This window comes from Lagenorhynchus albirostris, chromosome 2 (assembly GCF_949774975.1).
Source record: "Lagenorhynchus albirostris chromosome 2, mLagAlb1.1, whole genome shotgun sequence".
Taxonomy (NCBI): Eukaryota; Metazoa; Chordata; class Mammalia; order Artiodactyla; family Delphinidae; genus Lagenorhynchus; species Lagenorhynchus albirostris.
The window spans coordinates 5382270-5397549 of record NC_083096.1 but is presented as its reverse complement, the minus strand read 5'-3'; the positions used below and the strand labels follow the sequence as shown (position 1 = coordinate 5397549).

Here is a 15280-nt window from a genome sequence, read left to right as displayed (position 1 = left end):
ATCACAGTTCCAAGTATTTAGTAAAAATTAGCTCTGTGAACTCCAAGGTTTTGAGTAGCCTGTCTGTGACTCAGTCACAGTTTACATGGACTGACTATGGAGTCTTACTGTGCAGGTAGGTGATCAGAGGCTTAAAAAATAAATGAACACAGTTTTCACATTAAATTGTCTGCATGATTCTTTAAGGATGCATAGAGTAGGTATATGTGCTTTAGTTACATCATGTTAAAAATTATCAAATGCAGTGGCCTCAAAAGTATTAGGAAGTAAACCCAAAAGAAATTCTTTCTATTTTCCATTAATGACAATTAGTTAGAAGAAGATCCCTGGATATATTTTCTAACGTAGATGAGGTAGGGGTGGGATGACTGTGAGAACCGAAGTTAGTACATCCAAGAATTTTATTGTCAAATTGAATCAACTATTTTTTCCCCACAGAAAAATGCCCTAAGCCTGACCTGAGGAACGGTTACGTCTTTGACACAAAATTATTTTACAAAATTCAAGAGAACATGCGTTATCGTTGTGCATCAGGGTACAAAACCACAACAGGGCAGGATGAAGGAGTGGTTCAATGCCTCCCTGTTGGATGGTCTTCTCAGCCAACCTGTAGGAAGGAACATGGTATGTGTTTAAGAATTATCTCCTAAATCTGAAGGTAAGAGCTTGTGAGTTCAATGCTTTCTTATATGGGTAGGCATTCTTGTTTAAATATAATTGTTATTTTATTATGTCTCTCGATGCAGGAAGTTATTATATTGTTTCCCTCTAATGCTGGGTGTTTCCTTAATCCAAGGATTCCCAACCTCTACCACACACCTACTCCAGCAGTTCCTATTTTTTACTAGTAAACAAAGAATTGGAGTGGAATAAAAGGAAAGACCCTTAATGAAACTTTCTGTCACAACATACATAAATTAGTATTTCCTTCATTAGAGAAGAGTTTGAAATAATGCACATTATTTTATACCTCAAACCAATATCAGATAAACTTAAAAATAACCCAATCAGGGACTTCCCTGGTGGCGCAGTGGTTGCGAATCCACCTGCCAATGCAGGGGACATGGGTTCGAGCCCTGGTCCGGGAAGATTCCACATGCTGCGGAGCAACTAAGCCTGTGCGCCACAGCTACTGAGCCTGCGCTCTAGAGCCTGCAAGCCACAACTACTGAGCCCGCATGCCACAGCTACTGAAGCCCACGCTCCTAGAGCCTATGCTCTGCAGCAAGACAAGTCACCACAATGAGAAGCTGTGCTGTGCACAGCAACGAAGAGTAGCCCCAGCTCACCACAACTAGAGAAAGCCCACGTGCAGCAGCAAAGACCCAACGCAGCCAAAAATAAATAAATAATAAATTTATTTTAAAAATAACCCACTTATTTGTATATATATATATGTATATATATAGTTAGTGTGGTGTTATCTATTTAAATTATACAAATCCACAGATGGGACATCATCAAAAAATCGCTACTGCACAAGTTTTCTATTGAATTGTGACCTTTGGCCAAATACACTAGAGTAGAATTTTAAAGACTGAAGACAGGTAGAGTTAGGATTCAGGGTGCATGAAGAAAGGGAATCCAGAGACAAAGGCAAACTTCGATTATTTTTCAATTTTGCCAAGAGCTGATTCTGTCATATATTGTTAAAATTCATAGAAAATACTTTTTGAGATTTCCTTTTAATATTCTAGGTTTAGGGATGGAGTTCATAAAACAAATGACTTTAATTTCTTTTTTTTTTAGAAACATGTTTGGCCCCTGAATTACATCACGGAAATTATTCCACAACACAGAAGATGTTCAAAGTGAAGGACAAAATACGATATGAGTGTGCCTCTGGGTACCACACAGCTTCCGGGAAGAGGACGGAGGAGGTGGAGTGTCACCCGTACGGATGGGCCCTCACCCCACGATGTGCCAGTAGGTTCTCACTTTGAAGACGACTACTTTCACTTTGAAAACTCCCTCTCAGAAATGGGTACAAGTTGTTATGCGAATTATGTTCCTTTTTTCATATTTTTTTGCTTCTGGTTTTAATGATGTTGACAGTAGGCTTTCATCATTTCAAGCTCTCAAAGAGGGAAAAATCCTTTTAGCTCAGATACTTAAATTAAAATAAGTTTAATGATATTCAATAAATATATAAATTGGCAAGCTTTTACTAGGAATAACAAAATTTGGCAAAGTTGCTGATTTCTAATTCAGATATGGCAGGTAAGTAGTGGGTGAATTTTGTTCTAGCAGGAAAAATAACACTTCTTTGTTTTTTATTTGTTCTTTCATTTTTAGAATTAATATGTTCTTCTTTAAGATCAATAGAAAATGGTTATTTTCATCCTGTGAAGCAAACCTATGAAGAAGGAGACGTAGTTCAGTTTTTCTGTCATAAAAATTATTATCTAAGTGGATCTGATTTAATTCAGTGCTATAACTTTGGTTGGTACCCAGAATCTCCTGTCTGTGAAGGTAATTTTTAAAATTTCATACTCACACAAATAAAATATCATGTCTGAATCAGCTTTAATTTCTTTAATTTCTATGGAAAAACGTCTCTGATGATATCTAATTCTTCTCCAGAGTGCTATTTTTTTAAATAAATATTGTCTTTTAAATCAGTGCTATTTTCAACAGTCTTTAATACATTTAATCTGAAGAAATCTTAATTTTTACATTAGTTTGTAGAGTGGATATATCTTTTAAATATATTTTTAAAAATCTATTATAAATTGTAAATCTCTCATTATAATGAATAATTGTTGTTGTTGGGAATTAACTAGATCCAGTTGTCCCAAGTTGGCAGCTTTGTGGAGGTACTTTCTTATTACTTAGCCACATATTCCCTGATGTGAAAATACAGTCTTCAGAACAGTGGGGTAAAGAGCAGGAAAAGCAGCAGAATGTTACCCAGATTGAAAATGAAAACTGAGGTCATCCAGTAAGAGCCACTGTCAAATGGGACGTCTGTGGTTCCATTTATATCACTGGCTGTGTTCAAGCAGGTGGTATGATTATCTGTTAAGAGACATCAATTCAATAGTCATATAATCACACCTGCAGTGTTATATGAAGGAGGTCCTGGTCTAGCAGAGGAAACAGATACAAATCATTGGTACAATGTGACAACTGGTGTAATAAAGTCAGGTATAAGGTGTTTGAACAAACACTGAAGGTTCTGATTGATATGGTGTGGGACAGTGTTTACAGAGGTGATGGATAATGTCTGAACTGGGCCTTAAAAGATAAATAGGACTTGGAGGATTGGGAAGGATGGGGAGAGGTAAAGGGCTTGATAGCCTCTATTGTCTCTGTAATGTAGGAAATAGTGTCATTATTAACAGGCAGGAGAAAGACAGGAAAGGAAAACTTGGAAGAGAGTAGTGAAGATTTGAAACAGTTGCTGGGAGGAACGAAAGAGGGGTCACCAGGGTTATGCAGTGGGGTTTCCCAGAACTGCCATCATTCTCTAAATGCTGCCATCATTCTCTAAATGCTCATCCTCTAAATTCTCTAAACAATGACTTTAATTTTTTTTGTTAGAAATATTCTTTTTAAAACTTTCCAGTGGTGCCCAACAGCCTTGCTCTAACAGCAGAGAGGAAGATTGTTAGCAAATTACCTGTAGCATATTATTTCAAAATGAAATGGCAGACCCCTACCTACTTATCACCTGTTCGCCCCACTCCCACCAAATTAAGTCAGGTGCCAACATTCCTGCTATCGTTTTCTAGCAAACAGTCCTTAGATGTAGGATGGGCAGTGTAGTCGTCTGAGTAATGCCTCCCTCCCTCCCAAAAGAAAATATTCATATTCAAGTCCCTGGAACCAGTGAATGTTACCCTATAGGGCAAAAGGGACTTTGCAGATGTGATGAAATTAAGGATCTGGAGAGAGGAATAATATCTGGGATTATCCATGTGGGCCCCAAATGTAATCATAAGCATCATAATTATATAAGAGGGAGGCAGAGGGAGATTTGACTACAGAAGATCAAGTATGAGATGTGACGATGGAAGCAAAGGTTGGAGTGAAAAAGGAAGGGGTCATAAGCCAAGGAGGGCACGCAGCCCCCAGAAGCTTGCAGAGGCAAAGAAGCTGCTTGTCTCCTAAGGCTCCAGAAGGAACACAGCTCTCCTGATACCTTGATTTCAGCCCAGTGAAACCGATTCTGGACTTTGGCTTCCAGAAATGTAAGAGAATAAAGGTGTGCTATTTTTTAAGCCTCTCCATTGTGGTAATTGGTCACGGCAGCCATGGGAAATTAATATAGTCAGTATTTTAGAATAGTTAAGAGCAGGAGATTTTAATTCAGATAGACACGGGTTTAGGAACAGATCCACCACTTACTAATAATTTACTTACTTCATAAGTTTTAGTTTCTTTGTCTGTAATATGGGAGATGTAATAGTCCCCACTTAAAGTTATTTTAAGATTAAAGGAGATAATGAATGTAACGTGCTGGCTCTTTTAGTTTTCTATTGGCACGAACTTAACAGCTTGAAACCACACACCTGTGTCTCACAGTTTCTGTGGGTCAGGATTCTGGGTGGAGCTGACCTGGCTCTGTGTCTGTGTCTAACAAAGCTGCAGTCAAGGTGTCAGGTGGGACTGCGGTGTCATCTGGGGCTGGGCTCAGGAAGAACCTGCTTTCAAGTTCACTGTGGTTTGTGGCAGCATTTGGAGCTTGGCAGGCTGCGGAGCAGAGGGCTTCAGTCTCCTCCTGGATGCCCCTGCAGGCAGCCCTGTGCCCCCTGCCCTCTGACCCACCCCATTCAGAAGCTCGCGATGAAGCAGCTTGCTTCTCTTCCAGATCAGCTGCGAAAGAGCTCGGCAAGAACGGCCTTACCATACTGTGCTGCGAGAGTATGTGTGCATGGTCACACGCATCCATCCTTGTGGCTGTGTTTAAACAGGTCACATGCATCCCATCATCTTGGCTGTGTTCATTGCTTAGAAGCAAGTCCCAGTTCCTGTTCTTGGGGAGGGGCATGACTCAAGGAAGTCAGCCTCAGGATGTGGGGATCCAGGGGGTGGCCCCAGTCTGTCTGCCATACTTCTTAGGGTCCTTGGCACAATGAATGTGCTTATGAAATCTTAACTATTATTTTTTGGTAATTATATGACTAAATATACTGATGTTTCTCCATAAAAGGAAGAAGAAATCGATGTCCTCCTCCCCCTGTGCCTCTGACCTCCAGAATCCAAAGGTACTCAACCACTTATCGTCACGGAGAAACAGTGCGTATAGAGTGTGGACTTAACTTTGAGAGGCAGGGATCAGAAGAGATACGCTGTGAAAATGGAAAATGGACAGAACCTCCCAAATGCATTGGTTAGCAGCACCTCAAATGAGCTTTCCCTAAAATGAAACCTGCGTGCATGTGGAGCTAAATGGTCTCTTCTGTTTCAATTTTCCCTTTTCAGAAGAAAAGCAGAGGATGGGCTGTGAGGACCCGCCCTTGGTTGAGAATGCTGCAGCAAACCTATCCTCCAAGGTCTATTATAATGGGGATAAAGTGACATATATGTGTGAAAGAGGGTATCACCTCCGGGGACCAGAAGAAATAACTTGTAAACGTGGAAAATGGACCCTTCCCCCTGAGTGTGTTGGTATGTGTGCTGCGTTTCACATCCAGAGCTAAGCCTAGTGTGTAACATTTTCCTTTGTTTAATTCACACACTTACAGCAACGGTCCATTGCTTAGAAGAGTTTGAAACACACAGAGCACTTACTCTGCTATTTTTCCTGAGCATATGGAGCTCTCTGTAGAATTTAACTGGATATAAAGAATTGGGAAACAAGTTTTTAACATCTTGATGATAGTACTTTTGCATCTGGCCATTCTGAGCCCTCCACCCTCTGAGCCATATACCTGCTCTTTCATCTCACTGAAGGGCACAACCAGGGTACCACTCCTTGGTGCTACCCATCCTGCCATCCTTCTCATTTCTTTTTTTTCTTTTTTTTTTTTTTTTTGCGGTACACGGGCCTCTCACTGCTGTGGCCTCTCCCGTTGCGGAGCACAGGCTCCAGACGCGCAGGCCCAGCGGCCATGGCTCACGGGCCCAGCCGCTCCGCGGCATGTGGGATCTTCCCGGACTGGGGCACGAACCCGCGTCCCCTGCATCGGCAGGGGGACTCTCAACCACTGCGCCACCAGGGAAGCCCTCTCCTCATTTCTTGATCAGGTCCTGGAGAGACCTCCACAGACATGTTTACCGAGGATATCTGTTGTGTAAGAGAAAAGCTATTAAAGATGCTAGAGAAATTAGCCGAGTAGGAGAAAGACTCTGAAGACAGAGAGAAAAATGGAAATTTTCATCCATGGGTTGATTGAGATCTGAGATGAAGAGAGATGAGAAGGAAAAAATAAAAATGGATGATAACAAAGGTCAGTTTTTAAATGGACCATAATCGTTAGGTTAAAGAACACTGTTTACCTTTCTGTACATTTTAAGAATATCTATAGCAAGAGTCCTTCAGAAGCAAGAAAAGTGAAAAATCCGCTGCATACTTGTCCTTCAGCAAAACATTTGCTCTTTAGTTTGGCTTAGTAAATTTTAACAATACTTAGCTGAATAAAGTTTCTCTGATTCTGGTACACTGAGAGATCAATTGTCCTAAATTACATAGTGAAATATTAAAGTACTATTGTATGCGCAACTGTATTATATCATTATGTTGTTATGTTTGTATTAATTTAAAAATAACTTCTTTTCTTAGGAAATACTGAGAATTGTAATTCTCCACCTGATATAATAAATGGAGCTGTTCTTGGTGGATTATTAGCAAGCTACCCAACAGGATCCTCAGTGGAATATAGATGCAATGAATATTACTTATTGAGAGGAGCAAAAATATCTCATTGTGAACAAGGAAAATGGTCATCCCCACCTGTTTGCTTAGGTAAGATAGAGAACACATTGAATTAAAAAAATTTTTCCCAGCCTTATTGAGATACAGTTGACATATAACCTTGTGTATGTTTAAGGTGTATAATGTGATGATTTGATACACAAATACATTGTGAAATTATTACCACAATAAGGTTAGTTTATTTATCCTTCACCTCATGTAATTTTGGGGGTTGTTGTTATGATGAGAGCATTCAAGATCCACCTTAGCAACTTTTAAGTGCACAACATTGGGGTGGTTTTTTTTTAATTTTTTACTTTTATCTTATTTATTTTTTTATATATTGTTTTGTACATTAGGTCCCTGGAACTTATTCTGCTTATAGCAGGACACATTGAATTTGTTTTACCCTTATGTTTGTATTCTTACGTGATTTTCATATAATGTTTTATAGCATGGAAAAGAGAATTTTGTATATATCTTTCATTCTTCAAGAGTTTTACCTTATCGTTTCTGTCAGCAGAAAAACATCCCTAGTATCTTAGGGTTTAGGCTATACTCGTTCTTACCCCACTGCATTTTTTTTTTAATGTGGTAACATAAGAACAACAAAACTTTACCATTTTAACCATGTTTAAGTGTCCACTTCAGTGGCATTAAACATAATCACATTTGTGTGTCTGATTACATTTGTGTTGTCTTTCTCCTAACTGGAATTTCCCCTGGTTGTTTATATTCCTCGTTGTCTCTCTTATTGTCCTCAGAATGTCATTTGGACAGAAGAATAATCAATCCAATTCTTTCCTTGGTAGAGCATGTCATTTATAGCTTTCTTTGCCACTGCTTCCTCACTTTTGTTTTATCTTGTTGAGCAGATAAAAACGTTTGTAGTTACTCTATATTTTGGATTAAGGCATGGTTTAATTAATGTTAATGTCTTCAAGTAGAAAACTGAGGCAGCTATCTAAATAATTACCTAAATTGAAATTACTTTGGGAAAACAATATTCACCTCTCATTTCAAGCCTATAGATTTGCCTCATTTTTTAACTTTGCTAGTCAGAGTTACATTTAAAAGTAACGTACCTGGTCACTACAGTTGCAAAGAACTTCTTACATTGTGACTTCTACAAATAGAAAATTGCATGATAAACTCCCTATAAGTTAAAAAAGACGTTTAGTTAAAAATATTAGCTCTTTAAACTACAAAAGCAAATCATTGTTATCTACAAGAAAATTAATAAACATACAGAATAAACTAGAAGAAAACAGAAAATATCAGTAACCTTGCCGGAAACGTCAGTGACTTAGATAATGGTCTTTTACACCTTTTTCTACACCAGCTTCCAACATACATATTCACAAAACTTTATGATATCATGAAGAGGCTATGAATCTTGTTTCTTTCACTTAAACTATATTATGAACATGGTTTGATATATTTCTACATTATATTTTAATGGCTATACAGTTTTCCTTAATGCAGATATGCCATAATTTAATTATTTTTTGATGGACATTTAGTGTGTTTTCAACATTTTTATATTCCACACAGTACATCTTGTACTAAATATTTATACATGTAAATAATCTTTATTTTTTAATAAAATAAAATTAATTCTATTTATATCACATGTTTTGTTTTTGTTTTCAGATTATCTGAAGAGGAATTTCTGGATCAAAGAGATCTGGAATTTTAATTAAATTTCTGATAATTGCCAAACTGCCCTTCATAAAGTTTATTCTGATTTATGATCCTAGCATCAGTGAATTAATGAAGTAGTTTCTTAATCTTTGTGAACTTGAATATCTTAATCTTTACATATTGTTAATTAAGCAATTAAAATTACTTTAATTGGATTTATTTGGGTATTAAACAGTTGACATTTTTCAATTTTCTAATGGCCATAGGTGGTTTTTCAATGAACTGATTGTTCATAGTTTAGCAATTTTTCCATACCCATAAGAGCTTTATCTATATAAATTACATTATCCATTTGACAGTCATGTATATTGCAGCTATTTTTTGTTTTCCTCTTCCTTTTATTTATAGTGTTTTTAATATACATAAATTTAAGTTTTAAGTCAGCTCTTTCAGCATCTCCTTTGTGGTTTCTCTCCTTCAAGTCATTCTTAGTTTGCTGTTCACATTCACATTCAGATATATCTTCACCTGTAGTTTTTCTATTGCTCTCATATTTTCATAAATGATTTTGATGTTAAGCTTTTGATGATGTGATTGATATTGCATTGAATGGAAGTACAGTCATCTCTGAGGATAGAGACTGGACCGAAATTGTAAAGGAAAAGCTAGTAATGGAACAATCCCATAGGGAACAATAAGGTTTAAGGAAACCTATCATTTTCTGTCTGGAGCAATTGCCTCATGACATTTAGGCTTGGTGCCCACAGCCTAAAGCAAATACTGAGTGAAGATCATTTATTGTCATCAGGGCAAGAGGAGAGAGCTTTGTGCCTCTTACTTGTCCTGTGGGACTGAAAATACTCTCACTACGAATGGGAAAGATGGTGCTATAATTCCCATCTGTGAATTATTCCAGATGTTATGAACTTCTCAACCTCCCCCCTGCTGGTCTTCCCTGCCCTTATCCTACTTCAGCCAGTCTAGTCTCATTACTCCTCCCCAAGTAAGCCAGGTGTGCTCTCACCTCAAGGTAGTTCCCTGTGCCTGGTATGCCCTTCCCTCAAAAAATGACTTGGTTCAGGGGCTTCCCTGGTGGCGCAGTGGTTGAGAGTCCGCCTGCCGATGCAGGGGACATGGGTTCGTGCCCTGGCCCGGGAAGATCCCACATGCCGCGGAGCGGCTGGGCCCGTGAGCCATGACCGCTGAGCCTGCACGTCCGGAGCCTGTGCTCCGCAACGGGAGAGGCCACAGCAATGAGAGGAAATGACTTGGTTCACTCCTTAGCCTTCTGCAAGTCTGTTCAAAGATTACTTATTTAAGCCTGTCCCAACCACCTTACCTAGAAGCACAGCCCCCCTTCCCCCACGCCTCCACTATTAATTTTCCTATCGCACTTATTATATGTAGTTTAAAGATGGCCCCAAATTATAAGATCCATATATTTATTACATTAATTGTTGATTGTGTGTGTGTGTCTCCCAGTTAGAAGGTAATCTCCATGAGGGCAGGGATCTTTGTTTTATTCACCGACGAATATCAAGTGGTAAGTGTCCCACAAATATTACACAGTTAATACATTTTCTATTTGAAGATTTTATTTTATAGGAAGGAAATCAGGATGAACCTAAGTGGTTGTTGCCTTAAACAATATTTTTAATGTTTCAAATTAAGTGGTTTTAATTTATGATATATTGAAGATAATACAAAATATATAAATTCATTTGACAGCAATAAAGTGTATCCTTTATCATGTATATGTGTGAAGAGCTTTAATAATGATAAATGGTAAATATAAAATACTGCTTTTGATGCCTGTCATAATTTTTTTTGTAAAAATATATCACTTTCATACTTGTGAGATGAGTAAAGAATTGAAAAGACCCTTTGTTTTACAGAGCCGTGTACAGTTAACATGGATGACATGAGCAGAAATAACCTAGAGATGAAATGGAATTATGAAGGAAAGATCCTACATGGAGATTTAATAGATTTTGTATGTAAACAGGGGTATGACTTGTCTCCATCAACTGCACCCTCTGAATTATCAGTGCAGTGCAACAGAGGTGAAGTGAAATATCCTTCATGTATTAGAAAAGGTAAAACAGTAGTGCTTCCTGACAATTTCTTGGGTGACCAGTATCACAGGTGATCAGTATGAGTTCAAAGGATAAGACCCTAAGCAATCCACCACCCTCATCATCTAATCTATAAAATTGGGAATGACCTGATCAATTTCCAATCAGCACATACCCTTAAATAGGATCTATGCTGACATCTTTTAATTCTGTAAGTCAGTTTTATAAAGAGAGAAATCATGAGATTTTGTACATATCACCAGACTTTCAGAGGATGGATCACCCTCTTGTGAGCAATCAACAACCCTGTAAAGCATTGCTCTCCTCAGGGTTTGCAGGGGAGCATTGTCTCAGAAGAGGGCTTAAGGTAGAGTGAGAGACTTTGTGTACTCCTTGGGCATGGGACTGTCACTTTTAATAAGGAAACAGGAAGAGAATGCATACAGAAAGCATGGCCTCAAGACGGATCTTATATGCTTTCACTTTTGGCAAACAGAAAGGGGAAAAGTAAAATCACAATAATTAATACTTCGCTAGTTTTAAACGTGTATTTAATATTATGATATTCTAATTGCAATCATAAATTTTATGTATGAAGTTATTGCAGAAATGCTTTTGATATTTAAAAATTACTTGAGAGATGTCTTAAAAATGCTTTTACATGAAATATATTGTTTTATTTCTGTAGAAATTATAAAAACACTGGCTGCCTATTGTAGCAATTCATTGCAGACTTTATTATTTTTGCAGAATCTAAAAGAACATGTGCATCTCCCCCATTTATTAAAAATGGAGTTATTAAGAGTTCAACAGTCAGGACCTATGAAAATGGTTCCTCAGTGGAATACAGATGTTTCGAGCACCATTTCCTACAAGGGTCTAAGGAGTCCTATTGTTTAGAGGGAGTGTGGACTACACCACCATTGTGTTTGGGTAAGTACTGCCACATATGTCTCTATTTATTAAAATAAAACCATATTTTTCACTTCCTCTTCTCTTCGAGTTGATATAGCACTAATGTAAAATTTAAATTTTGCATTTTTGTTATTTTATTAGTGTGCTTGTTGAATTACTGGTTTCTACTCTTTCCTCTAGATCATAAATAACTAGAATCCAGCTCATTCTAACAAGTACTTTTTAAGTACAAACCATACATGAGGTACTGGGTTGGTAGGACCTATAGGATGGTTAAGCTGTGTGCTGTGGGTAACCAGTCTAACAGTGGTCATTCAGTGTTATTGGTGCTGTGCTAGAAAACACGAGGACAGCGGGAAACAGATATAGGAATGGTCCCCTCAATCTGAAAGATGATAATGCCTTGTTGATGAGGCATCCTAATAAAAGTAACACTATCTCCCAAAATTCTCAGGAGTCATAAAATAGCATATTTTTAAATAAAAAGAAAATATTTCTTTGTGTTTATATCTGACTTTCATTTATTTTCTTATTTCACTGTCTTGGACTTCAGTATAATGCTGAGTATAAGTGGTGGGTATCTGTGTTCTGATCTCATAACTAAATCTTTCAGTAATTCATCTTTAAATATGGTGTTACAAATACGTTAAAAAAATCAAAATAAAGATATAGAAACCACCTATTTCTATTTTGCTAAGAGTTTAAAAAAACCTTCAGTGAGTTTAATTTTAGCAATATCTGTTGAAACAATCATATGATTATTACATTTATTTTTTTTTCCCTGGAATTACATTGCTTCTTTTTTGAATGTTAAAGCAGGATTGTATTTCTGTAATAAATCCCACATGGTTGTGATGAATTATGCTTTTTATGTATTGTTGAATTTTATTTGCTAATACTCTACGTAGGATTTTTGCAACTATTTTCATGAGGGAGATTGGTTTGTTATTTTCCTTTTGGGTTTTGTATCAAGTTTCTGCTAACTTCATACAATGGGTTGGGAAGTATTCCCTTTTTATCAATTCTCTAGATTTTGTCTAAGACTGGTACTATTTCTTCTTTAATAATTGTAAGAAATCATCAGAGATGCCACCTGGGCCTTGAGGTTTTTTTTGAGGAAAGGTTTTAATGACAACTTCAATTTGTTTAATAGATATTAGGTTATTATTCTCTTCTCTCCGTTTCAGTAGGAAGTGGTTTGTAAGAATGTGTCCATTATATCTAAATTGTCAGGTTTGTTGACATAACGTTCATGACATCCTCTTAATGGTCTTTTTAATGCCTTTAGTGATGTGTCTTTTGTTATACTACTGTGAAGAAGTATGTCTTTCTGATGTATCTTGCTGAGGGTCTGTAAATTTTATTGGTCCTTATAAGCAATCAGTATCTGCATTTTTTGATCCTTTCATCAAATGTTGCTATTTCATTAATTTATATTCTTGTCTCTATTATTTCCTCTCTTCTACTTTCTTGGATTTATTTTATTATACTTTTCCTAGCTTGTTTAGATGTATACTTAGAGTACTAATTTTCATCCTTTATGTTTTTCCCTAAAAATGAATTTAAGGATATAAATTTCCCACTGAGCATAACTTCAGCTTCATCCCACACATTTTTATATTTTTGATTTTTACTATCATTCAGCTAAAAATTTATAATACCCATTTTGATATCTTCTATGCACTCTGAGTTATGTAGAAGTTTATTTTTTAAATTCTAAACATTGGAGGATTTTCTAGTTTTCTTTTGGTTGTTGATTTCTAGTCTAAATCCATTGAGACATACTTTGAATTATATCTGTTCTTTGAAATTCACTGATACTTAGTCTATTACAAGCATATACTTGTTTCAGGTAAACCTTTTTACTGGAAATAAATTAATTTTGTCCTTGTTGGGTTCACTGTTGTTACATACATATCAATTGAATTGAATTTTGTTTCTCATGTTACTAAGTTCATTCTTATCTGTCCAGATTTATGTTTGTTTGTTTATTTTTCTACCAATTATCAAAAGAAGTGTGTTAAATTCTCTCACATGGTACATTTAAAAATGTTTATCATTTTAGTTCTGTCAAATATTGGTTCTGTATTTTGATGCTATTTTATTAGGTGCACACAGATTGAAACATGTTGAATCTGTATAATTTGAGTCTTTCTTTACCTATAGTAATGCTTTGTTTTTGTTTGGTTTTGCCGTAAAAATCTACTTTAGCTGTACCAACTGGCGTTTGCCAAGTATTTACAAGGTGTACAATTTTTCATCCTTTAACTTTCAACTTTCTGGATTCTTACTTGTAATGTGTATGTCTTACAAGCAATATATAGTTAGTGTATGTAAAATTATACTTATTCAGTCTGACAATCATCTCCTTTACAATGGATTATTTAGTCCATTTACATATTAATGTGATTACTGATATGTTTGGGTTTATAGCTACTACCTTACTATACTAGATATATATCCTATCTGTTCTATGTTCTGTTTTTTCTCTCTTTTTTTTTGTTTTCTCATGGGCAAATCAAATTTTTTGTTATACCATTTTACTCTCTCATAGCTTGTGGATTATACGTTTCTCCAGACTTCCTTTAGCTGTTATCAGAGATTTCATAATGCAAAATTGCCTTATTACAATTGAGTACAAATTCGTAGTTTTACCATTTCTCTAGGACACAGAACACTTTATTTACTCTTCCCACTTTTTGTATTATTATGTCATGCATTTTCATTGTACATATAGTTTAAGTCCCAAAGATATATTAATATTATGTTGTCCAACAATATTCTTTTAGATTTACCCATATATTTATCAGTAATTTGTTCCTCATCTTTTCTTTTTTTTTAAATTTATTTTTTGATACAGCAGGTTCTTATTAGTCATCCATTTTATACACATTAGTGTATACATGTCAATCCCAATCTCCCAATTCATCCCACCACTACCACCACCCCCCCACCACTTTTCCCTCTTTGTGTCCATACGTTTGTTCTCTACATCTGTGTCTCAATTTCTGCCCTGCAAACTGGTTCATCTGTACCATTTTTCTAGGTTCCACATATAGGCATTAATATGCAGTATTTGTTTCTCTCTTTCTGACTTACTTCACTCTGTATGACAGTCTCTAGATTCATCCACATCTCTACAAGTGACCCATTTTCCTTTTTATGGATGAGTAATATTCCATTGTATATATGTACCACATCTTCTTTACCCATTCGTCTGTCGATGGGCATTTAGGTTGCTTCCATGACCTTGCTATTGTAAGTAGTGCTGCAATGAACATTGGGGGTGCATGTGTCTTTTTCAATTATGGTTTTCTCTAGGTATATGCCCAGGAGTGGGATTGCTGACTCATATTGTAATTCTACTTTTAGTTGTTTAAGGAACCTCCATATTATTCTCCATAGTGGCTGTATCAATTTACATTCCTACCAATGGTGCAATAGGGTTCCCTTTTCTCCACACCCTCTCCAGCATTTGTTGTTTGTAGATTTTCTGATGATGCCCATTCTAAATGGTGTAAGGTGATACCTCTTTATAGTTTTGATTTGCATTTCTCTAATAATTAGTGATGTTGAGCAGCTTTTTATGTGCTTCTCGGCCATCTGTATGTCCTCTTTGGAGAAATGTCTGTTTAGGTCTTCTGCCCATTTTTTGAATGGGTTGTTTGTTTTTTTTAATATTGAGCTGCATACGCTGTTTATATATTTTGGAGATTAATCCTTTGTCTGTTGATTCGTTTGCAAATATTTTTTCCCATTCTGAGGGTTGTATTTTCATCTTGTTTGT

At 36.4% G+C, this 15280-nt stretch overlaps 1 protein-coding gene across 1 annotated transcript in view; it reads left to right on the top strand.

Annotated features, from left to right (window-relative positions):
- The window catches only part of LOC132515655 (coagulation factor XIII B chain-like), a 38997-nt gene that overhangs the window by 15228 nt on the left and 8489 nt on the right, over nt 1–15280 (top strand). Inside the window, exons 3-10 of the mRNA XM_060142017.1 lie at nt 439–624; nt 1750–1926; nt 2296–2472; nt 5156–5335; nt 5428–5613; nt 6728–6910; nt 10399–10599; nt 11329–11511. Coding sequence (XP_059998000.1) covers nt 439–624; nt 1750–1926; nt 2296–2472; nt 5156–5335; nt 5428–5613; nt 6728–6910; nt 10399–10599; nt 11329–11511 — 1473 coding nt within the window. The remainder of the gene's footprint in view (nt 1–438; nt 625–1749; nt 1927–2295; nt 2473–5155; nt 5336–5427; nt 5614–6727; nt 6911–10398; nt 10600–11328; nt 11512–15280) is intronic.